At 50.8% G+C, this 23,549-nt stretch overlaps 14 protein-coding genes across 14 annotated transcripts; 8 read left to right on the forward strand and 6 right to left on the reverse strand.

The window, feature by feature from the left end:
- Positions 1-17: 17 nt before the first annotated feature.
- KL911_002707 (uncharacterized protein) lies at positions 18-1,847 on the forward strand (the record flags this gene model as incomplete). Its single annotated transcript, XM_043197806.1, has 2 exons — positions 18-87; positions 175-1,847. The coding sequence occupies 2 exons, from the start codon at positions 18-20 to the stop codon at positions 1,845-1,847; spliced, it is 1,743 nt and encodes a 580-aa protein (XP_043054305.1).
- A 33-nt stretch (positions 1,848-1,880) lies between these two features.
- On the reverse strand, positions 1,881-2,300 carry KL911_002708 (uncharacterized protein; the record flags this gene model as incomplete). The annotated part of the gene is made up of 1 exon (XM_043197807.1): positions 1,881-2,300. The coding sequence occupies one exon, from the start codon at positions 2,298-2,300 to the stop codon at positions 1,881-1,883; it is 420 nt and encodes a 139-aa protein (XP_043054306.1).
- Positions 2,301-2,424: 124 nt separating this feature from the next.
- Positions 2,425-3,507, reverse strand: KL911_002709 (uncharacterized protein; the record flags this gene model as incomplete). The annotated part of the gene is made up of 1 exon (XM_043197808.1): positions 2,425-3,507. The coding sequence occupies one exon, from the start codon at positions 3,505-3,507 to the stop codon at positions 2,425-2,427; it is 1,083 nt and encodes a 360-aa protein (XP_043054307.1).
- A 144-nt stretch (positions 3,508-3,651) lies between these two features.
- On the forward strand, positions 3,652-4,613 carry KL911_002710 (uncharacterized protein; the record flags this gene model as incomplete). Its single annotated transcript, XM_043197810.1, has 2 exons — positions 3,652-3,879; positions 3,942-4,613. 2 exons carry the CDS (start codon positions 3,652-3,654, stop codon positions 4,611-4,613), a joined length of 900 nt encoding a protein of 299 aa, XP_043054308.1.
- Positions 4,614-4,766: 153 nt separating this feature from the next.
- On the forward strand, positions 4,767-7,634 carry KL911_002711 (uncharacterized protein; the record flags this gene model as incomplete). The annotated part of the gene is made up of 1 exon (XM_043197811.1): positions 4,767-7,634. One exon carries the CDS (start codon positions 4,767-4,769, stop codon positions 7,632-7,634), a length of 2,868 nt encoding a protein of 955 aa, XP_043054309.1.
- Positions 7,635-7,748: 114 nt separating this feature from the next.
- KL911_002712 (uncharacterized protein) lies at positions 7,749-10,148 on the forward strand (the record flags this gene model as incomplete). Its single annotated transcript, XM_043197812.1, has 1 exon — positions 7,749-10,148. The coding sequence occupies one exon, from the start codon at positions 7,749-7,751 to the stop codon at positions 10,146-10,148; it is 2,400 nt and encodes a 799-aa protein (XP_043054310.1).
- Positions 10,149-10,256: 108 nt separating this feature from the next.
- KL911_002713 (uncharacterized protein) lies at positions 10,257-12,749 on the forward strand (the record flags this gene model as incomplete). The annotated part of the gene is made up of 1 exon (XM_043197813.1): positions 10,257-12,749. The coding sequence occupies one exon, from the start codon at positions 10,257-10,259 to the stop codon at positions 12,747-12,749; it is 2,493 nt and encodes an 830-aa protein (XP_043054311.1).
- Positions 12,750-12,806: 57 nt separating this feature from the next.
- KL911_002714 (uncharacterized protein) lies at positions 12,807-13,857 on the reverse strand (the record flags this gene model as incomplete). Its single annotated transcript, XM_043197814.1, has 2 exons — positions 12,807-13,283; positions 13,354-13,857. 2 exons carry the CDS (start codon positions 13,855-13,857, stop codon positions 12,807-12,809), a joined length of 981 nt encoding a protein of 326 aa, XP_043054312.1.
- An 89-nt stretch (positions 13,858-13,946) lies between these two features.
- On the forward strand, positions 13,947-14,372 carry KL911_002715 (uncharacterized protein; the record flags this gene model as incomplete). The annotated part of the gene is made up of 1 exon (XM_043197815.1): positions 13,947-14,372. One exon carries the CDS (start codon positions 13,947-13,949, stop codon positions 14,370-14,372), a length of 426 nt encoding a protein of 141 aa, XP_043054313.1.
- A 16-nt stretch (positions 14,373-14,388) lies between these two features.
- On the reverse strand, positions 14,389-15,507 carry KL911_002716 (uncharacterized protein; the record flags this gene model as incomplete). The annotated part of the gene is made up of 1 exon (XM_043197816.1): positions 14,389-15,507. One exon carries the CDS (start codon positions 15,505-15,507, stop codon positions 14,389-14,391), a length of 1,119 nt encoding a protein of 372 aa, XP_043054314.1.
- Positions 15,508-15,566: 59 nt separating this feature from the next.
- KL911_002717 (uncharacterized protein) lies at positions 15,567-17,240 on the reverse strand (the record flags this gene model as incomplete). The annotated part of the gene is made up of 1 exon (XM_043197817.1): positions 15,567-17,240. The coding sequence occupies one exon, from the start codon at positions 17,238-17,240 to the stop codon at positions 15,567-15,569; it is 1,674 nt and encodes a 557-aa protein (XP_043054315.1).
- A 272-nt stretch (positions 17,241-17,512) lies between these two features.
- KL911_002718 (uncharacterized protein) lies at positions 17,513-18,748 on the forward strand (the record flags this gene model as incomplete). The annotated part of the gene is made up of 1 exon (XM_043197818.1): positions 17,513-18,748. The coding sequence occupies one exon, from the start codon at positions 17,513-17,515 to the stop codon at positions 18,746-18,748; it is 1,236 nt and encodes a 411-aa protein (XP_043054316.1).
- A 225-nt stretch (positions 18,749-18,973) lies between these two features.
- On the forward strand, positions 18,974-21,027 carry KL911_002719 (uncharacterized protein; the record flags this gene model as incomplete). The annotated part of the gene is made up of 2 exons (XM_043197819.1): positions 18,974-19,058; positions 19,190-21,027. 2 exons carry the CDS (start codon positions 18,974-18,976, stop codon positions 21,025-21,027), a joined length of 1,923 nt encoding a protein of 640 aa, XP_043054317.1.
- A 30-nt stretch (positions 21,028-21,057) lies between these two features.
- KL911_002720 (uncharacterized protein) lies at positions 21,058-23,490 on the reverse strand (the record flags this gene model as incomplete). The annotated part of the gene is made up of 1 exon (XM_043197821.1): positions 21,058-23,490. One exon carries the CDS (start codon positions 23,488-23,490, stop codon positions 21,058-21,060), a length of 2,433 nt encoding a protein of 810 aa, XP_043054318.1.
- Positions 23,491-23,549: the final 59 nt, after the last annotated feature.

Consider the following 23,549-nt stretch of genomic DNA (forward strand, 5'->3'; position numbering starts at 1 on the left):
TGGATGAATTTTAACGCATGAATTCGCTCTGCCATAGGAAAACGCGGGCGGAAAAACACATCCAAAAAGAATTACCAGAGAACATCGGTGGACTAATTGCCATGTCGCAGCGGAAATTGCAACAGTAAGTGGCCGACACCGCGCCGAACTAACCAATTAGAGAAATAGACAGAGTGTTCAAGAAGGTGAAGGAAGGGCTCGAGGAGTTTGACTTCATCTACGACAAGCTCCAGAGCTGCGACCAACAGTCGCAGAAGGAGAAGTTGGAGAACGATCTGAAGAAGGAGATCAAGAAGCTGCAACGACACAGAGAGCAGATCAAGACGTGGATGTCTGGGAACGAGGTGAAGGATAAAAAGCAGCTCATAGAGCACCGCCGACTCATAGAGCACGAGATGGAGAGATTCAAGGAGGTGGAGAAAATCATGAAGACCAAGGCGTTTTCCAACGAGGCTCTCGCGTCCACAGATGTCGCGCTGGACCCGAGACAGCGCGAGAAGCTGGAGTGTGCCGAGTTCATCCAATCAATGATCGAGGAGCTCGACCGCCAGGACGAGAGCATCGAGGCCCAGATCGACCAGATCACGAGCTCGCTCAAGAAGAAGAAGTCCGACGCCTCCAAGCAGTCGCAGATCGACGCGCTCAGCGAGCAGCTCGAGCGCCACAAGTGGCACGTGGGGAAACTGGAGACGATTTTGCGGCTGCTCGAGAACGACAACCTCGAGGTCGACCAGATCAACGACATCAAAGAGGACATTGAATACTACGTGCATTCGAACCAAGAGAGCTCTTTTGTCGAGGACGACACGTTCTACGACGAGCTTGGCCTTGACGAGCTCGAAGAAGGGTTCCGTGTTGTTCATGCCGGCCACGACGACGAGGACGAAGACGACCGCGACGAGAAGGAGTCCAAACCTACCACCCGAAAGTCCAGCACTAGCACGCAGAGCATGCTTCCGACGGCGTCGTCCACTAGCCAGGGCCCTGCGGCCGAGAATTTGCACCACGTTGCACCTCCAGCTGCCGCCGCAGCTCCAGCTAGTCGGATACCGTCTGCCAGCCACCAACTACCACAGCTGTCCCAGAACAGCCAGACAAGCTCTCCTCTCGTGCGGGCTGCTAACCTGACCCCCGCGGCGTCTAGCTCGACGACGCCAAAGCTCAAATACGCCTCCGTAGTGAGCACAGGACTGCCGGCGGCAGACAAGGGCCGGGCCTCTCCATCGGTCTCTACGGGACTGCCTCGTCCAGCCGACAGCACCAGGGAAAGCACCGCTTCTCCACAGCAATTCTCCTTTCTCGACGCCTCCAATTACACACACCTGCCTGACGGGATAAGAGACTACGTTAGCTGTCTGGAGGCAGCTAAGACGCGCCACGAAACTGCTGACAAAGGCAGTCTGGACACCATCTTCCCGCAGCTTGAGTCGTCGCTGCTCAATTGTCCCGACTCGTACGACTCCGACAAGCCTCGCAACTACCAGCCAACCAACCAATTCACCACCCAAACATGTTTTCCGCAGGAGCCGGCCGTGGAAATCACGGGCTCGACCAAGCTCTTGCAGAAGCTAAAGATCGACACTTTGGCCTACTGCTTCTACTACCACAACGTCAAATACAAGTCCCCGTTCACAACAATCAACAATCTCAATAGCCCGGGCGACGATTATCTCCAGTACATTGCTGCCAAGGAGTTCATCCGTCGTGGATGGAAATATCACAAAGAACTGAAGACATGGTTCTTCAAAGACGGCGACGGGTGGAAGATGTTCGATTACAAGGATTCCTGGTCGGTGAAAAGCCAGCCGGGATTCAGCTTCGACCCCCAGCAGGAGCAGACTCTGTAATATATCAGATGTACCATTATTCTATTAGTCTATTCAAGAGCACTCTCTTTTGAGAAAAACCTCACTGAAATGCTTACACTGTCTGTAGCACTCCTCAAAGCCGTCGCGGCCGCCGTAGTACGGGTCGTCCACAACTCTTTCCAACTTTGGGTCCTCCTTCCAGTCGCCAAAAAGACACACCTTGGCCTTGCTGCCCGAAGGACGCTTATGCTCAAGCGAGCGAAGGTTGTAGTTGTCCATACAGAGAATGTAATCAAACTCGTTAAAGTGCTGCGATTTAATTTGCTGGGCACGATGGTTGATAGGAACGTTGTGCGCTTGACATGTAGCCACGGTTCTCTGGTCCGGAGTTTCTCCGACGTGATAAGAGTGCGTGCCAAAGGAGTCTACCTTGGTGACGACTGAACTGAGCCCTTTCTGCTCTACGAGCTGCGAGAAAACAGCCTCCGCCATAGGCGAGCGACAACTGCTGGTTAGTTGGCCAGATAAGGGTACTTACATGTTTCCTGTGCAAACGAAGGCCACTTTCATGTAAAGCTAAATTAGTTAAAATTACTCGTCGATCGACGCGTCGTATTTATTGCAATTTGCTCAGCAGAGCATTGAGATCTACATTGACAGGAATCTCCTGGCGTTTGGCAGACGGCTTTTCGGCGTCTTCTGGAGCGGGCCGTTTGCTTTCGGCTGCAAAGCTGGAAATGAAATCCGAAGGAGTCTCGTAGGTAGGAACGTCGTCGTCCTGCGCTTCGTCTCCATTGCCGTAGCTGGGAGCCTCGTCCCCGTTGCTGTAGCCAGGCACGTCCTCGTCGTCCTCGTCGCCCTTATATGTGGGCAGCTCTTCGTCGTCGTCATCGTTATTGAGAGTGCTTTCGATCTCTGTCTTGCGCTGTTGGGCAGAGTTTTTCATCGATTCCAATTTTTCTAGTTTCGTCTTATCGAGGTTTATCCAGTCTCGCTGGACCTGAATGAGAGACTGCAGGCTATCAATGAGTTTTTCCCTCAGCTCTGTCTGATTTTTTATGCTTGTTTCCAGAGCCTCGCTGCCCTTCACAAGCCCTTCCAGCTGGCCGACCAGGATATGCGGTTCAGGGAGATTTTCTGCCTTTAAGGTGCTTTGGTACGTTTCCGAGAGACTGGCAAATTTCGTGCTAGTGGCAGAGGATATCTGTCTCAGATGGTCATACTGAAGAGCCGCCTCGATCAGTTCTGAAGGACATTTTTGATACGCCGCAGGCTCCGTCTGATGAGTTTTGTGCTGCGCGAGGGTCTGTGCTGGCTGCTCTCCTACTAGGCTCATTAGTTTATTCACGTAATCGCTCGGATAAATATTTCTGTCTTTCCAGACCTGCAAAACTTTGAGGAACTTGGGTCTGTCCGCGCCTGGGTTGATCTGTTGAAGCACTTGTGGGAGCACTTTTTTGAATCCTTCGGTGAAACCAGCGTTTCTAGGGTCTTTACGGCTCAATTGGACGATGTCGTTGGCCAGGTAGAATAAAGTCAATTTGTTAGGCTGAGACGTGATTTCCTTGACCCACAAATCCACAATGGTAGGCGCCTCCCTGTAGTGGAACATAATCCATTGCGACGTCGTCTGGATGCTCTGCTGCGTGGGAACCAGCGCTGCAAGCTTAACTTTGGCACGATCCACGGAAAAGCTCATAAAGAAATGCTGAATATTTTTTCGGTTCTGAGCCCTAAAATATATTAGGACGCAGTAGCAAGCAGGTGGTGTTCTTCGGGAAGTGAGGACATGGAAGAAATGAGGTGTAGAGGAGTCGCGACGGATGCTTTGTGAAGTTTTCTGATGCTGGCTCCAACATCAAGTGGCTTGATGACAGTTCCCACTCGCCAACAATTTTACAGCTCTCGAGAGGCACATGGGTCCAGCAGCCCGGGAATGCATGACATAGGCGGACTCGGCAGTGGTATTGAGCTGCAGAATCCCACCTCTGCTATCTCCTATCCCGCCTACGACTCATCTGCAGCCCATCTGTGTCTCCAACTGCTTTGCCAACCATGCTACCAGAAGTTCGTCTACACCTGTGCACCGGAGTACATCTAAATAATCTCTTGCTGGCTTTGAACAACACACAGAAAACAAGAGCTACAACCATGGCTGACAAGTTCCCCGAATTAGAAGGCGTTGACAGCACCGATGTGGGCAACAGCGGAGACTTTTTGAAGCGCGAAAAGGAACTTCTTGGCAACGAATTCGCAACGGAGCAGGACAAGATCGCAGAGGATGACGACGATTTCGAAGAGTTCAAGAGCCAGTTCCCTGAGGTGTCAACAAATGCCAATGACGTTGCCCCTGTGGCAGAGAGTGAAGAAGAACCAAAAGAGGCCATCTTTGAGGAGCCAGTGACCAACAAGTTTGCAAATCTGAACTTGGAAGAGAGCATCCACATCCAAGAGTGGCGAAAGGCCAGAGAGCTGGAGATCGCCAAGAGAGATGAACTGGCCGCAAAGAAACTGGAGGAGATCAAGAAGGAGGCCGAAAAGGCCATTGACGATTTCTACGAGAACTACAACAACAAAAAGGAGGAAGCCGTGGAGGCCACCCGCAGAGAGGAGGTCGAATTTTTGGAGAAGAGGGACAGTTTTCTTGAGCGGGGAACGGTTTGGGACCGTGTGGTGGAGCTTCTGAGCCTGACCAAGAATTCGAACGCCTCGGATCTCGCGGGCTACAGAGACAAGTCCAAGTTCAGAGACTTACTCATGTCGTTGAAAGGCAAGGAGGACGTTCCAGGGGCGGCCGGATATTAGTTACGTACATATTAGAAGTATCTATATGTGAGATGGTATATTTTGACCTAATTCTAGCCATGCTAGCCTCTTGTGTCGGCTTTAAAGCCCGCATCGCGATTACCTAACAGCGGCGAATACGGGAAAAAATTGATAGAATTATTCGTTTTCCCCATGAATAACCAGGGGTTTGTACCTAATTCCAGGCCACCGATAGGTGCGTCTGCCGGCGCTAACCAGATCACACAGCAGGACCGCGTCCAGTTTGTGAACTTCATCGTTGCGTCTATCGCCAAAATACAGGGCTCGAATTTTTCACTCCAGAGAACAAAGCCTGTCGCAGAAGAGTACGAGAAGTTTGCGTTCAACAACTCGTCCACCAAGAGGGAATATGTTGACTATTTGAAAAGCAAGATCGCCAGCATCAACCAGTCTCGCCAGAACGTCATGCAGAAGCAGCAACAACAGCAACAGCAGACCCAACAGTCTCAGCAGCCACAACAACCGCAGCCCCAGATGGCCCGGCCCACCTCACAACCGCAGAAAATCGACATTCAGAACATTCCCATTCCGCCATCGCTACTTGCGAAGCTGCCACCACTTTTCCCGCAGGGTTATAACACTTGGGCCATGATTATGCCTTTTTTCAGGCAGAAGCAGATGTCGCCGCATGACATGCAACTGATCAAGGAAGTGTATACCATGCACACGCAATTGATTCGTGCGAAACAGCAGCAGGAGTTTTCGCAGATGCACAATGCCATGCCGGGTCCCCAGGCCAACCAGGGCATTTCTGCCGCCAAACAGAACGCTCCCAACCCGCAGCAGGTTCTGATGTTGCAAAGACAACAGCAGATGAAGCAGTCTATGATGCAACAGCAGCAGCCTATGGTCGCGCCGCAACAGCCCCAGCAGCAGCACCAACAACCGCAACAACCACAACAGGCTCAACAGCCGTCTGGCATGCGTCCGGCTATAACTCCAGAACAGCTAGAAAGCTACAAAAACCAAGCATTGCAAGTGATCAAAAACCTTCAGGCTTCCAACAAGCTGCCTCCCAACCTAACGCCTGAGCAAGAGAACACATACGTCAAGAGGTATCTCTACCATCTGCTCAACAACGCGAGACAGCAGCCTAAGGTCCCTGTTACTCAAAATGGCATGCCGGTTCAAAGCCAGGTGGTGCCGCAAAGCCGGCCACAGCAGAATATTCCGATCAACAAGCAGCAGATTCCGATTCAGCAGCAGCAAAATATGATGATGCAGATGCAACAAAACCATATGAAGGTGGCGTCTCAGGGCCAGTTTAATCCGATGTCTGCCCAATCGCAACCTGCACTGCAGACGATGCCTCAAGGCCAGCCTCAGCAACTTCCAACGAATCAGAACCAGAACGGCCGCACGGGCCAAAGTGGGCAGCAATTTGGAAACCACATGCCAGGCCAGCCTCTAGCTCAGCGTCAGAAACCGGCAATGCAGCCCGGAAATACTGGTCCTCGTTTATTTACGGGCGTGCAAGCCACGGATGATGACTGGAGACGGCTCAAGGCTATCTACCAGGAAGTGGCAGCCACGCCTATTAATCTCAAAGACCTGACGGACGAGATTTCTGAGCAAGAGAAACAGCAGATCATCAAGACGATGAAGCAGTGTCAGCAGCTTGTACTTATATCGGAGACAATTATCATTCCTAATTTTTACATGATGACCAAGAGTTATGAGGGTACAAAAAAATTGATGTACAGCCAACTGATGATCAAACAGGTACTAGAACGACTAAAGAATGGCGGACGCTTCTATGCTAATTATGATTTGCTCACCAAGGTGCAAACGCAAATCACTAGATTCCTTGCGTATGTGAAGGAGCAAAACTCCAAAATGCTTAAGGGACAACAGCAGCAGCACTCTGTTCCCGTCCAAAACTCCATCCTACAGCCAGGAATGGTGCCTCCTCAGAATCGGTATATGATGCAACAACAACCTGGAATGAACGTGTCCACCTCTGCTTCACCTGTTATGCAGCGTGTCAGTACACCGCAGCAGCAGTTTATGCAGCATCCATCGATGAGCATGAACACCGGCGCAGTTCCCCAGCAGTTCCAGCAACTTTCTGAGCAACGACAGATGCCTATGATGGGGCAGAGTGCTGTTACTGGAAAGATTCCAGCACACTTTATGCCTGGGCCTCCCGGGGGCATGATGCCTAGCCAACAGCCGACGTCCGCCCCTGTTGTGACGGACGCCAAGAAGCAGCCTGTTCGGAAGAAGCCTGCTAAGCCTGTGGCCACTTCTGCTCCCACGCCGAAAGATAAGACCATTCCTCTTACTCAACCAGGCGCTGTTCCTGCGTCGCTAGGTTTGAGCTCAGCTCCGTCCAGCTCTGCCGCAAACGGGGCTCTGTCTTCTGAGGTGCAATCGATAATGAAGGAGGCTACAGAGATGATCGCGAAGGAGGAGTCCAAGCTGCATGCGATTGACCAGCAAAGAAACAGACGTCGTGAGCTAGCAGGCGTAGATCCTGCGCGTTATGTGCTTGCCGTTCTTGCCGATACGCTCAACTTGCCAGAGGAGGAGAGCAAGATTTTTGAAATGGCCAAGTCGTCGTCGTTGAAGAGCCGGACTCTGGGCAGCAATGCGGCACAGGGTAACAAGGTGCTTACTCCTTCTGCCATTTTGACGACACCTCTTCCATTCAACGTGAAGACGCCAACTTCGTTCAAGTACTACGGCTCTGCCATTACTCCGGCTGGCTACAAGGGTGGACATTGGCAGGGCAAAGTGAACGCCATTGTGATTGCTGGGGTTTTCAGAGAGGTTGTCTCGGTGGTTCCCAAAGAAAGGCGCGAGAGTAGTCGCAACAATCTGGGCACCGGGCTTCTCAGCGACCTGAGCTCTTCCGTCTATCCTACGCCTCCAGACGAGGAGACACAAGGCAAGCGGAAAATCGAGGAAGTTGAGACTGAGAGAAAAAAGACGAAGGTTGGCAACGGCGCAAACGATCAGGACGACCTGGATGATCTGTGGAACTTCGACGGGTGGTGAAAAAAAAAAGAAAGATCTGATTTAGTAGATTTGCGATTTCTTTTTTAGAGGTTTTCGCGAGGCAATAATTATTTAGTGAAAATTATCTGATTTGCATAGATAAGAGCAATCCAGATGGAGGACGGAGGGTTTATTAGGGAGCCAGAGACCAGAAAGTCGTCGCGAGCGGGCACTAGAGACCGTCGGATACGAGTTAATGGCACTTCTGGCAGAGGGCGGCGGAGCACGCGAGCCAGAAATTTGAAGATAGAGTCTGGCTCAAGCGACGACGATGGCGATGAGGATTTTGTTCCCGACGACAACGACGAGGACGAGGAGTTTGTGTTTGATGTCAAGGACGAGGAAGAGGCTGCGGAAGTGCCCGAGCCTGTAAGGAGCGAGGAAAACGACGAGGAGATCATTGTGATCCAGGGAACGAGTGCCACCAACGGCGAGGGTGACCAGAATCAAGTCGACAGCGATACCCCGTTGGCCCAGGTACCCAAGAAGCGGAAGCGGGCGCCTGCAGGGTCAAAGCCGAAAAAGAAGAAGAATGACGGGCCCAAGCTCACTGCTCACCAACGACGGACCATGAAGCTGTACGAGTTCAACCCGGACGTGGCAGACACGTTCCCGCAGCTTTCCCTGCTGAGTCGACGACCTGTTGAGAAGGCTGAGCATCCGGAGGGCATGACCATCACGCTGCTTCCGTTCCAGCTCGAAGGTCTGGCTTGGATGATCAAGCAAGAGGAAGGCGATTACCATGGAGGCATTCTTGCTGACGAGATGGGTATGGGTAAGACAATCCAGATGATCTCGTTGATGATGCACGATCGCAGCAAGCGTCCCACGTTGGTTGTTGCGCCGACTGTGGCCCTAATCCAGTGGAAAACGGAGATCGAGAACCATGCTGGTGGCGCTCTGAAGGTCGGGCTTTTCCACGGACAGAGCCGCGCAAAGTCGCTGGACGAGCTAGAGGAGTACGATGTTGTGATGACCACATACGCGGTGCTTGAGTCGTGCTACCGGAAGCACAAGTACGGCGTGAAGCGGAACGGCAGACTGGTCAAGGAGAAGAGCCTGCTGCACTCGAAACACTTCTACCGAGTCATTCTGGACGAGGCCCACAACATCAAAGATCGCCAGAGCTCGACGGCGCGCGCGGCCAACAATCTGAGGTGCGACAAACGATGGTGTCTTTCGGGTACGCCGCTGCAGAACAGGATTGGTGAGCTGTACTCTTTGATCCGGTTTTTGGACATTGCCCCGTTCTGCGAGTATTTCTGTACCAAGTGTCCATGCCGCTCCAAAGAGTGGGTCTTCCCCGACAACAGAAACTGCTACTTTTGCGGCCACCACGGCATGCTCCACATGAACTTCTTCAACCACTTCATGCTGAAAAACATCCAAAAATATGGTCTGCAGCAGGAGGGCGAGGAGTCTTTTGAGCGCATTCAGCTGCTTCTTCGCCAGATCATGCTGAGAAGAACGAAGGTCGAGCGGGCCGACGACCTGGGCCTGCCTCCGAAAATTGTCGAGATTCGACGCGACTATTTCAACCCGGAAGAGAAGGACCTGTACCAGTCGCTGTACTCAGACTCGAAACGGCAGTTCAACGACTACGTTGCGCAGGGTGTGGTTTTGAACAACTACGCCAACATTTTCACCCTAATCACGCGGATGAGACAGCTTGCGGATCATCCAGACCTGGTTCTCAAGCGGTTCAAGAAAGCACCCAAGGATCTCGTCAACAGCGGCGCCATTGTCTGTCAGCTGTGTGACGACGAAGCAGAGGAGCCGATCGAGTCCAAGTGCCACCACAGGTTCTGCCGGATCTGTATCACAGAGTACGTGGAGTCGTTCAACGGCGACAACAAGCGTCTCGAGTGTCCGGTGTGCCACATCGGGCTGAGTATCGATCTGGAGGCACCAGCGCTGGAGATGAACCAGGAGGTGGTCGAGAAGGGTTCTATTGTGAACAGAATCGACATGGGGGGAGAGTGGAAGTCTTCCACCAAAATCGAAGCCTTGATGGAAGAGCTGTACAAGTCTCGGTCCGACAGACAGACGGTCAAGAGTATTGTCTTTTCGCAATTCACGTCCATGTTGGACCTGGTGGAGTGGCGGCTGAAAAGGGCAGGATTTTCCATTGCGAAATTGCAGGGCTCCATGACCCCGGTCCAGCGTGACTCTGTCATCCAGCACTTTATGACCAACCCGTCGGTGGAGGTGTTTTTGGTCTCGTTGAAGGCCGGCGGAGTGGCTTTGAATCTCGTCGAGGCCAGTCAAGTGTTTATTCTGGACAGCTGGTGGAACCCTGCTTTGGACACCGGTCAGGCCGCAGACAGAATCCACCGGATTGGACAGCACCGGCCTATCAGAATTGTGAAGCTGGTCATCGAGGACAGCATTGAGTCGCGGATCATTGAGCTGCAGCAGAAGAAAGCAGACATGGTCAAGGCGACGCTGGATCAGGACCAGAACGCAGCCAGCAGGCTTTCCGCTGCCGACATGCAGTTTTTGTTCAATAACTAACCCGCTTTGTATATAACGATATCGTTCCATGCTACCAAAGTCGTGGCATATCAGAAAAAAATCAAGATATTTTTCAGCCTGACTCACATCTCACCGTAGTTTTTATCAATGGTTTCTCCAATCCTTGTGAGCGTTGCTCAGGCAGGGGACGTTTTGAGTGTGCCATTTGTCAGCGAAGTCCTCGTTTCGCTTAAGACGGTTGCTGCCGTGCAGGAAATCACTGCATTGGCTAAAGCGTACTTGGGCCAGATCTATGTCGACTGGGCACTAGGCTCTGCAACTGATGATAACGAGATAGACGTTGTTCTAGCTCTTTTGAACAACGGCGTGTCTGGTCTTTTTGTCACTGCTGCTGTTGCAGAACACATCAGAAGCCGTGTTCCCAACGCCAGACTGGTCATCAAGGATGGGAAAGATTCTGCCGAGAACATCTGCGTTTTCGGCGAGACACAGGTGAAAATCGGAAAAAGAAGAGTGTTTGGTTATTTCGACCAACCGCTCCAGCAGATCGCCAGGGGCTACACTGCTGTCATTGATCTCAGCCAGCTAACGAGGGAGTACGAGAACCCAGGCACCAAGACGCCGTTTGTGGAGTGCTACGTCGCTGCCATGAACACCGACAGACCAGATGGTTTGTACACGACTCTTGTCACTGACAACAGGAACCAGGCTCTGGGCCTGGTGTACTCGTCGAAGAAGTCCATTGCCGAGGCGATCAAGACCGGCACCGGCGTTTACCAGTCCCGAAAGCACGGCTTGTGGTACAAAGGCCAGACGTCGGGAGCCACGCAAAAACTGCTCCAGCTGGAGCTCGACTGCGACAGCGACTGTCTCAAGTTTGTTGTGGAGCAGGCCGGTGCGGGTTTCTGCCACCTTGACACGGCCTCCTGTTTTGGTTCGTCCAAAGGACTGGCAGCTCTGGAGGCCACTCTGTGGGACCGCAAGACGACTGCTCCTGAAGGCTCGTACACGAAGAGACTGTTTGAGGACGAGAAGCTGCTGAATGCCAAAATTAGAGAAGAGGCCGACGAGCTGGTGGAGGCCACCTCGAAGGACGAGATTGCGTGGGAGGCGGCCGACCTGGTCTACTTTGCGCTTGCCAGATGTGTGAAGTACGGTGTTTCGCTTGCGGACATTGAGCGAAATCTGGACATCAAGGCCCTTAAGGTGACGAGACGCAAGGGTGACGCAAAGCCAAAGTACGTTGAGCAGGAAGCTCCAGAAAAGCCAAAAGAGCCAAAAGAGCCAAAGCAGTCCGAGAAGCCTGTGAACGGAGACGGCCGCATCGTGATGAGCCGTGTGGATGCCACCACTGCCTCGAAGGAGGATATCGAAAAATGTCTGCAGAGACCGATCCAGAAGTCAGCAGATATCATGAACCTGGTGACGCCGATCGTAGAAAAGGTGAAGCTGGAAGGGGACGCTGCCCTAGTGGAGCTCACGGCCAAGTTCGACAGGGTGCAACTCAGCTCTCCGGTGCTGAACGCTCCGTTCCCAGCAGAGATGATGCACATCAGCGAGGACGTGCGCAAGGCCATTGACATCTCCTTTGCCAACATCAAGACCTTCCACGAGGCCCAGAACCAGGTAGAGACTCTGCGTGTGGAAACGTGTCCCGGCGTTGTGTGCTCGCGGTTTGCGCGTCCGATCGAGCGTGTTGGCTGCTACATCCCCGGCGGAACCGCCGTGCTGCCGTCCACGTCGCTTATGCTGTCTGTGCCTGCTCTCGTCGCCGGCTGCAAAGACATAGTGTTTGCGTCTCCTCCAGGAAAGGACGGCCGTCTGACGCCGGAGGTGGTGTATGTGGCGCACAAGGTGGGTGCCAAGTGCATTGTGCTTGCCGGAGGAGCGCAGGCGGTCGCGGCAATGGCGTACGGTACCGAGTCGGTGCCTAAGTGCGACAAGATCATGGGTCCCGGAAACCAGTTTGTGACGGCAGCCAAGATGCTCGTTTCCAACGACTCCAACGCCATGTGTGCCATTGACATGCCTGCCGGGCCGTCCGAGGTGCTGGTGGTCGCGGACAAGTACGCCGACCCCGACTTTGTGGCCTCAGACCTGCTTTCGCAGGCAGAGCACGGCGTCGACTCGCAGGTGATTCTGATCGCCGTGGACATGACGTCTGCCGAGATCGATAGGATCGACGAGGCCGTCCACCGCCAGGCGCTGCAGCTGCCGCGTGTGGAAATTGTGCGCCAGTGCATCGCCCACTCCACTACGATCATTGTGAAAAGCTACGACGCGGCGTTGGAGATGAGCAACAGATACGCTCCGGAGCACCTTATTTTGCAGATCCAGGACGCCGAGAAATGGGTCGACAAGGTCGACAACGCCGGCTCTGTGTTTGTGGGCGCCTACTCGCCGGAAAGCTGCGGCGACTACTCCTCTGGAACCAATCACACGCTGCCGACCTATGGCTACGCTAGAATGTACTCGGGAGTCAACACCACGACGTTCCAGAAGTTCATCACGTCGCAGGTGGTCACCAAGGAGGGCCTCAAGAGCATTGGGAAGGCCGTGATGGACCTGGCTGCCGTCGAGGGTCTCGATGCGCACCGCAACGCCGTCAAAATTAGAATGGAAAAACTTGGCTACATATAGCGTGACAATTATCACTAATAAATAAAGTAAAGCCACGACCGAAAGAAATAAGTGCAATTAATTTTTACCATGCTGACTGCTGTCCACCTGCTTGCTTATTCGTATGTTTTCGGAGCCACGTCGTTCCACTCGTTCGTGTCCTCGGTCAGGGCGTTCAAGGTGCTGCCCCGCAAGGAGTTTGGCCTCCTGCAGTCCAAGCTGTTCCCTATCCATTTCCTGACGCAGTCGATCGGGCCTGTGGTGGTCGGTCTCTCTGCCCCATACACGGTCCCGACTGCCGGGATTGTCTTGCTGGCCGCCTCGTCGCTCTCGGGCCTCACCAATTACTTGTGGCTGCTGCCGGTGTGCAACCGTCTGAAGACTGAACGGGGTGCGCTCGAGGACCTGCCGGAGAGCGAGAGAACTCCCGAAATCAACGAGCAGATTGCAGCTTTGACTAAGGAGTTTGGCAAGTACCATGGAATCAGCCTCGTGTTCAACACCCTGAGTGTCCTTACGCTTGCTGCGTACTCCTACGTGTTCAGCACGCAATTCCTCGTCAGAACCCTTAAATAGCTGTTTCGCGCGTCCTTCAGAACACCGATGGAAATATGAGTGCCCCCACCTGTTTCGGAGAACGTTCTGTAGCCAGCAGGTCGTAGCTGAGCACTGCGCTCTTGGTGTCGCCTACTTCCAGCATGATCCCCAACTCGGCGAAGTGTTTTCTGGTTTCTGGGCCCAGCATTCGACTGCTGCCCCCAAGACCCAGCACGAACAGTTCGGGCTTTGGGTAGAGCGCTTCCAGCAATGTAAAAAGCTCCGTTGTCGTCAGGTCTAATGGGCCTTTTTTGCTGATAGAACTCGTGTTCAGCTCGAGTATCTGGTTATCCAGCAACAATGCAGCAACAAGAGTGCCTTGCTTGTTGGGTGATCGCACAACCTTCATGTTGGAAAAGATGATCGAGTCCTTAGAGATCATTTCGATGTTGTTCTCAGGGACTGCAGAAGAGCCCAAAACGTCCAGGTTGGCGAGGTTGCTGCCCACATTGGCTGGCCCGAACGAAGACCGCGCTCTCGCAGAGCTTCTTTGCAGATGCAGTGCCAGAGTCCTCCCGGTAGCCACGTTCATGATTATCAGATATTCCCCTCTATTTCGCGTTACCCGACTTTTAAACTATCTGAGCTGAAAATTCTTGATTTTTAAAACAATCCACCTCCATGGCCGGAATCAGCATATTCCAGCAGGTGTCTAAGGCCAGAAACGGCGTGGGCGCCTTTGTCCATCCATGCCGTAAAATTATCATCACCTATTGCAACTTCGGTGGCTCGTCGAAAGGCACCAGAGACTTCCTCAGATTGAGACTCAAAACGTTTGCCCAGCAATATCCACAAATCCATTTCCATATATTGCACAAACCAGGATTCCACCCCGTGCTCCGAGCACAGTACACAGACGGGCTGGAAAAACAGATATGCGTCCGCAAGTGGAACGTTGACGTTGTCGAAAACAAGCTGAAGCTGCTTATCAACTCCAGCGGAAGAAAACTGTCCAAGCCTAAAGAGTTCGTCAAGTCACTCAACAAGTCGGTCAGAGGTATTTGGTCTCCATTCCATGTGGACCCATCGCAAAGATACAAAGTTTGATGTACATAGTAATATATTAGAACATGACATTTTCGTACGGACATTCGACACTCTCGTGGCCCTCGCGCTCGCATAGCCCACACCATTTGGGCCGCCCTGCCGCAGGATCGTTGTGCACGGCAGGCGTGGCAATCAGTTCTCCGTCCTTCACGAGATGCTCGGACACAGTGCTTGTTTTTTTCTCGTTCTGCTCTTTCAAGAGGGAATACTTGGCTTGTAGCTCATTAAGCTCGTTCTCAAGCCTTTCGAACTTCTCCTCGGCGGAGTCTTTTGAGGATACAAGCTGTGATTTCTCTCTGATGAGCGCCTGGTGGTCTTTCTGCAGCTCGTTGTACGCTTTCCTCAGATCCGCCAAAGCTTTGGCCGTCTCTTCTTTCTCCTGCTTCAAGCTATTAGCCTCTTCCCTTGCCTTGTCAAGCTCCTTTCGCACCTCTGCGTTCTCCTGCTTCAAAGCTGCCTGTTCGGCCTCTAGAGTTCGATATCTTGTGTCCATCTCATCGTATTTCCTCTTGAGATTATCATAGTCACCACTTTCGAGTTGTACGTCTTTTTTCGATTCCAACTCGCGCAGACGCTGTAGATATATCTCCTCATTTTCTGTTGCCTGTTGCTCTAGCGTCTCCACAGCCGCGATCAATTCCTTAATCTGGGTATCGGTATTAGTCTTGAATCTCTCGAACCTCGCATCTTTCATCTTGAGCTCATTCTGGTTTTCGGTGAGAATGGCCTCAAATGTGTCCACTGTTGTTTGCAGCTCCTCCAAAATGCGATTTCGTTCTTGTAACTGCTGCTTGTATAGCCTATTCTGCTCCGTAAGCTCATTGATCCTTTGATCATGATCGTCGGTATCTTTATTCGGGGAGTTCAGCACAGAAGCCTGTGACACAGGCCTCAATGGAGAGGCATTCACCTGGACCAGTTTATGGTACGGTAAGAATAGACCGCTTTTGGGAATCTTGGTCTTAAAATAAAAGATACCATCCACATCCCCAGAGTTCTTGCCTTTGCTGACGCTCTCGCCAATAAGTTCAACGCCAGCAAACGTGCCGCTCTTATTACGTACCCTCCCCACGTATCTAACGTACGCTTCGCCTCCTCCAGGTATGACAACTCGATGACCCACCTGTATTGACATGTACCGTAAACAAATAAAACAGACCGGGTGCAAAGATGTATTTTTTTACAGCTATACAATCAGGCTTCAGTTGCGGAAGCACTGTAGTACTTTTCTGCAATTTCCTTCTCAACCAAATGGGTCCCATTAAGCTGATTACCGATTGTCAACCATCCAGGCCGAGTATTGTGCTGCCGTCCAAAAATCTCTAGCTTCCTCGTTCCAGGCCCCACCATGCGCTCGACCATTCCGTATATTTCATCCGGCTTCCTGGAGGTCTCCCTAGTGGAAGAAATCAAAATTTGTGGATCTATGCATTTGTTGATCCACTTTGGATTTCCCTTGAGACCCACGAGAAGGTGCTCTTTTGAGTGATTGAGCCAATGACCGGTTCTTCCTGTACTAATGGTTCTCACCAGCTGGTTTGTTTTCACCCATGTGATCTGATTGACCACTTGGTATCCCCATTTTTTCAGAAAGTCTCGACCGGTCTCAATGGTTCTTCCTGTCACCCAAAGGAGAAATAGGCCTTCTTTCTGTAGTTTGTCCATCCGAATTTGAAGCAGATCTGAGTCTGTCAAGCTGGAGTAATTGAGGTTCATATGGATGGTCCAGCTTGGGTCTGCAATGATAAGAGCAAAATCATCCCCCAAAATACTGAAGTCCAGCTTCGTGACGTCGCAGTTGATCCACTGAGCTGGCGTTTCCGGTCTCGTGGCTGGAGAAATGGCCTCGCCCCTGGTGAAGTCCGAGATCTGCATCGACTTGCTGATGTTCTTATTGTGCTGAGCAGTCTTTTTCGACGAGCTGTCATCCTGAGGCATCAGTTGCCCGTAATGAACGTACCGACATGACGACATTTTGTGACAAGTGTCTAGGTATGAGCAGTCTCCCAGTTTGGTGTCGGTCTGGGACTGGATGATGGGGATGAAATGGATTTTTTGGTTCACGCATTTTGCTAGCTCGGTGTATGTGTCGCTGGACCCGGTCTCCAGCTTGAGTCGATCATTGAGCTTTGTCAAATTGAGTTTACAGTAATTGGTTGCCCTGTCAAACGACGTTAGAGGGATCAAGAGCTGCGCATGTCTGGGGTCGTCGCAGCAGTCAAAAAACGGCTTAATCGGAGTTCTCAGCTTGGCTCTCTCCTTTGCCAAAATATGCGATCCTGCTGGAACAGAAAGCAGCAGAGTCAGCTGATCCAATCTTTTGGATCTCGACGTCGTTGTATACACGTCTTCGATGTCGAGGGGACTCAATCCTGCGTACAGGTCACTCAAGGCTCTTTTTGACTTGGCAAGTGGACGGTCCACGAGTTCCATCAACAAGTCTAGTTTCTCTTCGTTGTCCCTAGGAACCTCTCTCTGTGCTGCCCACCTGAGTCTTGACAATTGTAGGGGAGGTGTTTTTGGTGGCTCAACAGGCGAATTTGACGACACTTTCAGTTGCCTGTATATCAAATTCAAAGCCAGTCGATCCATGTGAGTGATCTTACTGAAGCATTTGAAGGGATCCTCATATGTCAGCGACAATGCGTTTGCAGGCAGGCAGGTGAAGGCGTTGTGGATGCATATCTCGTCCAGCTTCTGGAGACATTTGACGAATTGCAACCACGACACTTTATCCTTGCCTTTCACCTGACAAGATGCAATAAAACAGAAGTATATCTCCGCGATGGATCCTCCGACCGGAGGCTCTATGAGGAGATAATTCCAATCGATCAGGAATTTGAGCACCTCGTTTGTTTTCTTGTCCATCTCGACAGTTTTCCTTCAAGAGTCGGGCCCTTCTTTATAAAAATAGGGATTGATTTATTTTTCAACACGACTGTCAAAACTGACGGGTAAGATATAGCTCACACCATCACCACCGATTATCAAAAGGCCGCATATACCCCATAAGCTGGCACTTATCAAGGGCCCTGTTGTCTACCCGATCAGCGTCTGCATTACAGACTTTTTCACATCAGCAGAACATGAAATCTGCGACATATATATTCCAACGCATCCTGTAATTGGATAGCTGAGGTATGATTTTTCCGACAGTTGCAGTTCTGGTGTATGTTATAGGCTATGCTACCGCCGTGGCAGGATCACAGTCCCTGTCAAGCAGTAGGCGGACGCTGTACAGGGAGTACAAGAGCCAACTGGATGCCTCACTGGAGAAACTGCCTTCAGGAAATACACTTGACGACGAGGAGCTATACGATAACTATATAAAGCAGTCTGCTGGCTATTGTCAAGTCTCGTACTGCCTGAATGACGAAGGAGGGCTCGCTGAGCTCAAGGACAATCAGTTTATCTTTCCAGATCAGTTGGTCCCTTACACCCCGATTGATTACAAGGAAAAATTCGTGGATAGCACGGGAAACACAAATATCAGATACAATCTTACAAAGCTTTTTGACAACGTGGAGGAATCTGGCAGAATTATCACCCATGGTGGGGGTGAAGGTTATATGCTGCTTGACCATAAGTTGCGTACGATCAATATCGTATTCCGAGGCACTCGGCAATTCTCACAATGGTATACTAACCTCCATTTCAAGCCTGGCAGATACCGGCCTGTTATGAATAGTTCTGCATATTGGGACCAGATCAGTTATAGCCGAAAGAAAGTGCTTCAGGAGAATATGGTACGAAATATGGAGCACCACAATTACTTTGATTGTTCGCTCTCTTACGCCCACGCAGGATTCACCTTTGTTGCCCGCGGAATGGCCCTGCAGGTTCATAATGAGCTTTTCAAGTGGTTGCAAGAATTTCCTGATTACAGAGTGCTGGTCACAGGACATTCCATGGGAGGAGCTCTAGCTCAGATGACCTCTTTGGATTTGCATATCCTTGGAATAGACAACTTCATGGTTAGCTTCAACGCTCCCTCAGTGTTCTCTCACACATTGGCAGCTGCCTACAACAGTCTGGTGGACCAGTCTTCCAATTCTGCAGCTCTACGAGTTTACCACTTCTACGACCTTGTTCCGCGCATTCTCCCGTACTCAATGTATAGGCATGTCGGTGTTCCGATTGTCACGTTCAAACGCGAGTTGCCGCATGCCTATACAGACTTCCGTGTTAGTGCTAACAGCAGATTGTATGGTAGCAGCCAGGAATTGGAGCTGGCAGATGTCAACGAAACCTCATCTTTTCTCGCCCAAGGTATCAAAGATTACTTGAAGGAGCTCTGGCGTCGCAGGCCAGAAGTACTTGACCCCTTTTATCACCGACACCTGGTGGTGTTTTTCGCTGCCTGTAACGAATGCTGAGTAAATAGTTTCGCATACAAAACACACCTCACACCGAGATCTGATGTTTACAAAATAAAACCATAACAAAACTGTGAGCATCAAAACAACACGAACGCTGCAGCACTCAACGGGTCTTTCTCTTACCACAAGTGTACTATTAGCATTTTTGAATCTATCTGTGGGATAAGTTTCTGTTATACACTTGAACAGCACGCGTTTCCAGGTCTCCCGATCCAACTGATCATGGCAGATGTTTCGGGGATGTTCTCGGCCCCGTTGACAAACGAGAACTATGAGTTATGGATTCGCATGGCCACCGACAACGTACGTATGATTTTTGACGCGTCTCCGCTAACGTTTAGAAAATTAACTCGACGAACAGCTGGAACTTTGCGCTCATTGACTATTTCCACGAGCTCTCTCTTTTCAAAGATGGCGACAGCATAAATTTCCAAAAAGCATCCACCACTCTTGACGGCTGTGTCAAGATCTACGCCTCAAGAATTGACTCAGCGGCGTCTGAAACAGGAAAACTGTTGTCTGGCTTGACATCCAACAATTTGGAAGGCATCGATGAGGAGGAAGACGAGAACAATGAGCAAGAAGGAGGCACAACAAAACCAAAATCGAAAAAGCATCGTGCCGAGTCGACACTGGCGAAGAAGTTCCAGACGATAAAACTGAAAGAAGTTGAGAAAGAATTGTTTGTGGACCCGATCTTTAAGAAAGCATTATCTGATTTCGATGAAGGAGGAGCGAAGAGTCTTTTAACGAACATGCTCAAAATCAACACCGAAGGACGAGTTGTTTTTGACACTAGTGAGAAGTCCAACGAACTGATAATGAACAAGAGCGATCATGAAGAAGACGTCCCCCAGCATATTCGATCAAACATCAATATCTCAAAACTAGCCCGCTTTTTTCCTGACACAACCGCAGAAACAAAAGTGTGTCCTTCCCTCGAGCAGTTAGAGCGTATAACTAAAGAGGGGGCAAGTGCTGCGGAGCTTCTTGAGCAAATTGGGCAGCTTGAGTTTCCTGAAGAGCAACCGGTGTTCCAAGAAGACGATAATCTCGATTTTGGAGGAGGTGATTTCCTCGACAATGACGATGATGACGATGACGATGACGGCAATGGCCCGGAAAGGTCTCACAGAAATCAATACTCTTTGTTTATTGATGGTGTCAACGACAGCGATCGCTCAGGACCAAATGTCACACTGACAAGGTTATTTGACGAGAACCCAACTCCGCAATTTGACGATGATGGTGATGAAGAAGGTGGAAGAAGTATGGCCGAATATTTCGATACAATTTCACGACAGAACTGGCGAGGCCCCGAACACTGGAAGATTGCCATGGTGAAGCAAGCGCATCAGAAGAGCTCGAGTCCTGAAATTCCTCCAGCTCAAGCTGAAAACGTGGCTGGCGACGACGGAAAGGAGGACTTCGTTCAGAAAGTCACTTCCAAGCGTAAGGCTGTCTTTACTTTGAACTTCATGAACGATGACGATGATCTGGACGATAAAGAGCTTTTTGCGGCGCCTGCAAATGCTTCCAGACTTCTCATCCCAGAGAAAGACAGGATTCCGCATCCTACGGCCAACAAGCTGCCGGAAGACTTGCAGTTCACCACAAAGCGACTAATCTGTTTGAACATCAAGCCAACTCAGAAAATAAACACAATTCTCACAAGGAAGAAGAAGAGAGTTGCACAACGATTAGGATACGATGACGAGAGAATAGCTGATGAGAATTTCTTTGCCGATACGTATAAAGAGCAGGGTGATGGCTCAAATGCTGAGGGGCAAGGTTTCGACGACACTTTCTTCAATGCAGACTACAATGACCATCCTGACGATGATGATGATGATGAGGGAGACATCCCTGATTTGCCAACAAGCTCGCAGCCTTTGTTTTCGCAATCTCAGAAACGGCCTGGAGCGTTAGGATATGCTAGGGTTGCTAAGAAAGTGAACGTGAAGTTACTCAAAGACAATCTGTGGGACTCTTTGGAGGCTGAAACGCGCAAAGCCAAAAGAGATTCTTCAGTCTTAGAAGACAACAAAGAAAATGGGCCCCCAGAGGAAGACAACAGTACACAGCGAAGCGAGAAAGACGAGAACACGCTCAGGTTCACCAAAGTTGTCAGCAAGTTGTCGAGTAAGTACTCGCCAGAAGAGAAGTCCGAACTGTCCACTAGTTTCTGTTTCATATGTCTACTGCACCTTGCCAACGAAAACAACTTTACCATCGAAAATACTCCAGACTACACGGATTTGTTGATTAAAAGATGAGGATATATTCCTGATTAATAATAAATATAATCACCATTCCTGGGCCTCCACTCCATACTTGGATTTTTTGGTACCTTTCACAGGAACAATGAGCTTGGATCCGCCTTCCAAGAAGGAGAACACTTTTCTTCTCTTCTCCTCGAATGCAGTGATGAACTTCTCTTTCTCCAAGGTGATGCCGATATCGTCCAAACCGTTCACCAGGCAGTGCTTTCTGAAGTCCTCAATATCGAACTTCTCCACAAGAATTTCCTTGTTAGGTCCCAAAATTTGCTGGTTAGGCAAGTCAATAGTGATCTCCTTCTTTTCCACAGCAAACGGGTAAATCTTCTCTTTTATCACGTCTTGAGGTATTCTGATAGGTAAGAGACCGTTCTTGAACGAGTTGTTGTAGAAAATGTCACCGAACGATGGGGCGATGATCGATCTGATGCCAAAGTCCTTGAGAGCCCATGGCGCGTGTTCTCTGGAAGAACCGCATCCGAAATTGTCTCCTGTCACACAAAGGATTTGAGCCTTGGTGTATGGCTCCACGTTGAGCACAAAGTCGGTCGGCACGTCGTTTCCATTTTCGTCCTTAACAAATCTGGACTCGTAGAACAACCCTGCTCTCAAACCGGTTCTCTTGATTGTCTTCAAGAACTGCTTAGGAATGATGGCATCGGTGTCAACATTCGCTCTGTCAAGAGGAGCAGCGATCGAAGTCAGGGTGAGGAACTTCTGCATACCGATAGCCTTTGCCGGCGGCTCTTCCTTGGTGTCGACAGTCTTCTTTGTCACGTGATCAGAAGGAGGCACATCGTTGATCTGGTCGTCGATGGCCTCGTCTTCGGACTCTCCTGGGGCAAGAGGCTCTTTTTCGTGTTCGTAAACGGCATTCTGAAGCGCAGCGCTCTCGTCCTCGGAGTCGAGCTTGATTATCGGCTGTGCAGGGTCCTCGTTGTACACAAAGTTTCTGATATCTGTGAATTTACCGGTGATACCAGCAGCTGCAGCCATCGCTGGGGACATTAAGTGCGTTCTGGACAAAGCACCTTGTCTTCCAACAAAGTTTCTGTTGGATGTGGAGGCACATCTTTCGTATGGCGACAAAATGTCTGGGTTCATACCAAGACACATGGAACAACCAGCTTCTCTCCAGACAAATCCAGCTGCCTCGAAGATCTTGTCAAGCCCTTCGCTCTCGGCTTGTTTTTTCACCAGTCCGGACCCCGGCACCACCATTGCCATTTTCACGTTGTCGGCCTTCTTGTGGCCTCTCACCACCTTGGCAGCGGCTCTCAGGTCCTCGATACGCGAGTTCGTACAGGAGCCGATAAACACCTTGTCGACCGTGATGTCCTGCAACGGAGTGTTAGGCTCAAGACCCATGTATTTAAGTGCAGCCTCAACGCCCTTTTTGGTGATTGGGTCGGTGAAATTTGCCGGGTCTGGCACCTTGCCTGTGATTGGAAGTGCGTCCTGAGGAGAGTTACCCCACGTGATCGTCGGCACAATGTCAGAGGCCTTGATTTTGATGTCGTAGTCGAACTTTGCGCCCTCGTCTGTCTTGAGAGATTTCCAGTATCTCACCGCTTTCTCCCATTCTTCACCCTTTGGAGCCAATGGACGGCCCTTGATGTAGTTGAAAGTGGTCTCGTCGGGCTGGATCATACCAGCTCTCGCACCGGCCTCGATGGCCATGTTGCAGATCGACATTCTAGCCTCCATGGACAGGTCTCGGATACTTTCACCAGCAAACTCGATCACGCAACCAGTACCTCCAGCGGTACCGATCACACCAATCACATGAAGAACCAAGTCCTTCGAAGTGACGCCTGGCGAAAGCTTGCCCTCGATGGTGATTCGCATATTCTTCGACTTAGCCTGGATCAGGGTCTGGGTAGCTAAAACGTGCTCCACCTCCGAGGTACCAATGCCAAAGGCCAGGGCACCGAAGGCACCGTGAGTCGAGGTATGCGAGTCACCGCAGACAACCGTGGTACCGGGAAGAGTGAAACCCTGTTCAGGACCAACAACGTGGACGATACCTTGTCTGGAATCGGTCATTCCAAAGTATGTCAAGCCGAAGTCTCTGACGTTGTCTTCAAGAGTCTGCACCTGCACCCTGGAGTCATCCTGTTTGATGAAAGTGTCAAGGCTCTTGAAGTTCTTTCTGGAGTCAGTTGGGATGTTGTGGTCGACGGTGGCAAGAGTGCAATCTGGTCTTCTGACGGTTCTGCCTGCTGTCTTGAGGCCCTCGAAGGCCTGAGGACTAGTCACCTCATGGATCAAGTGTCTGTCAATATAGATCAGGTACGAGCCGGAATCGTCTTTGTGGACGATGTGGTCCTCAAACACCTTGTCGTAAAGGGTTTTGGGGGTCGATGTGTTGGTATCCGAAGGCATAATTTTACAGGAATTAAGATACGAAGAGTTTTTATACTCCCCTGCTGAGTCACGCCGGCTCCGGACACTGTGCATATTGCTGCCGGTACCGGCCCGTTGATTTTTTTAATTTTTCGGCCCAATCGCAGCACGAG

Source organism: Ogataea haglerorum (assembly GCF_019207285.1).
Source record: "Ogataea haglerorum isolate 81-453-3 chromosome Unknown 81-453-3_NODE_7_length_556738_cov_96.333754, whole genome shotgun sequence".
Classification (NCBI taxonomy): domain Eukaryota; kingdom Fungi; phylum Ascomycota; class Pichiomycetes; order Pichiales; family Pichiaceae; genus Ogataea; species Ogataea haglerorum.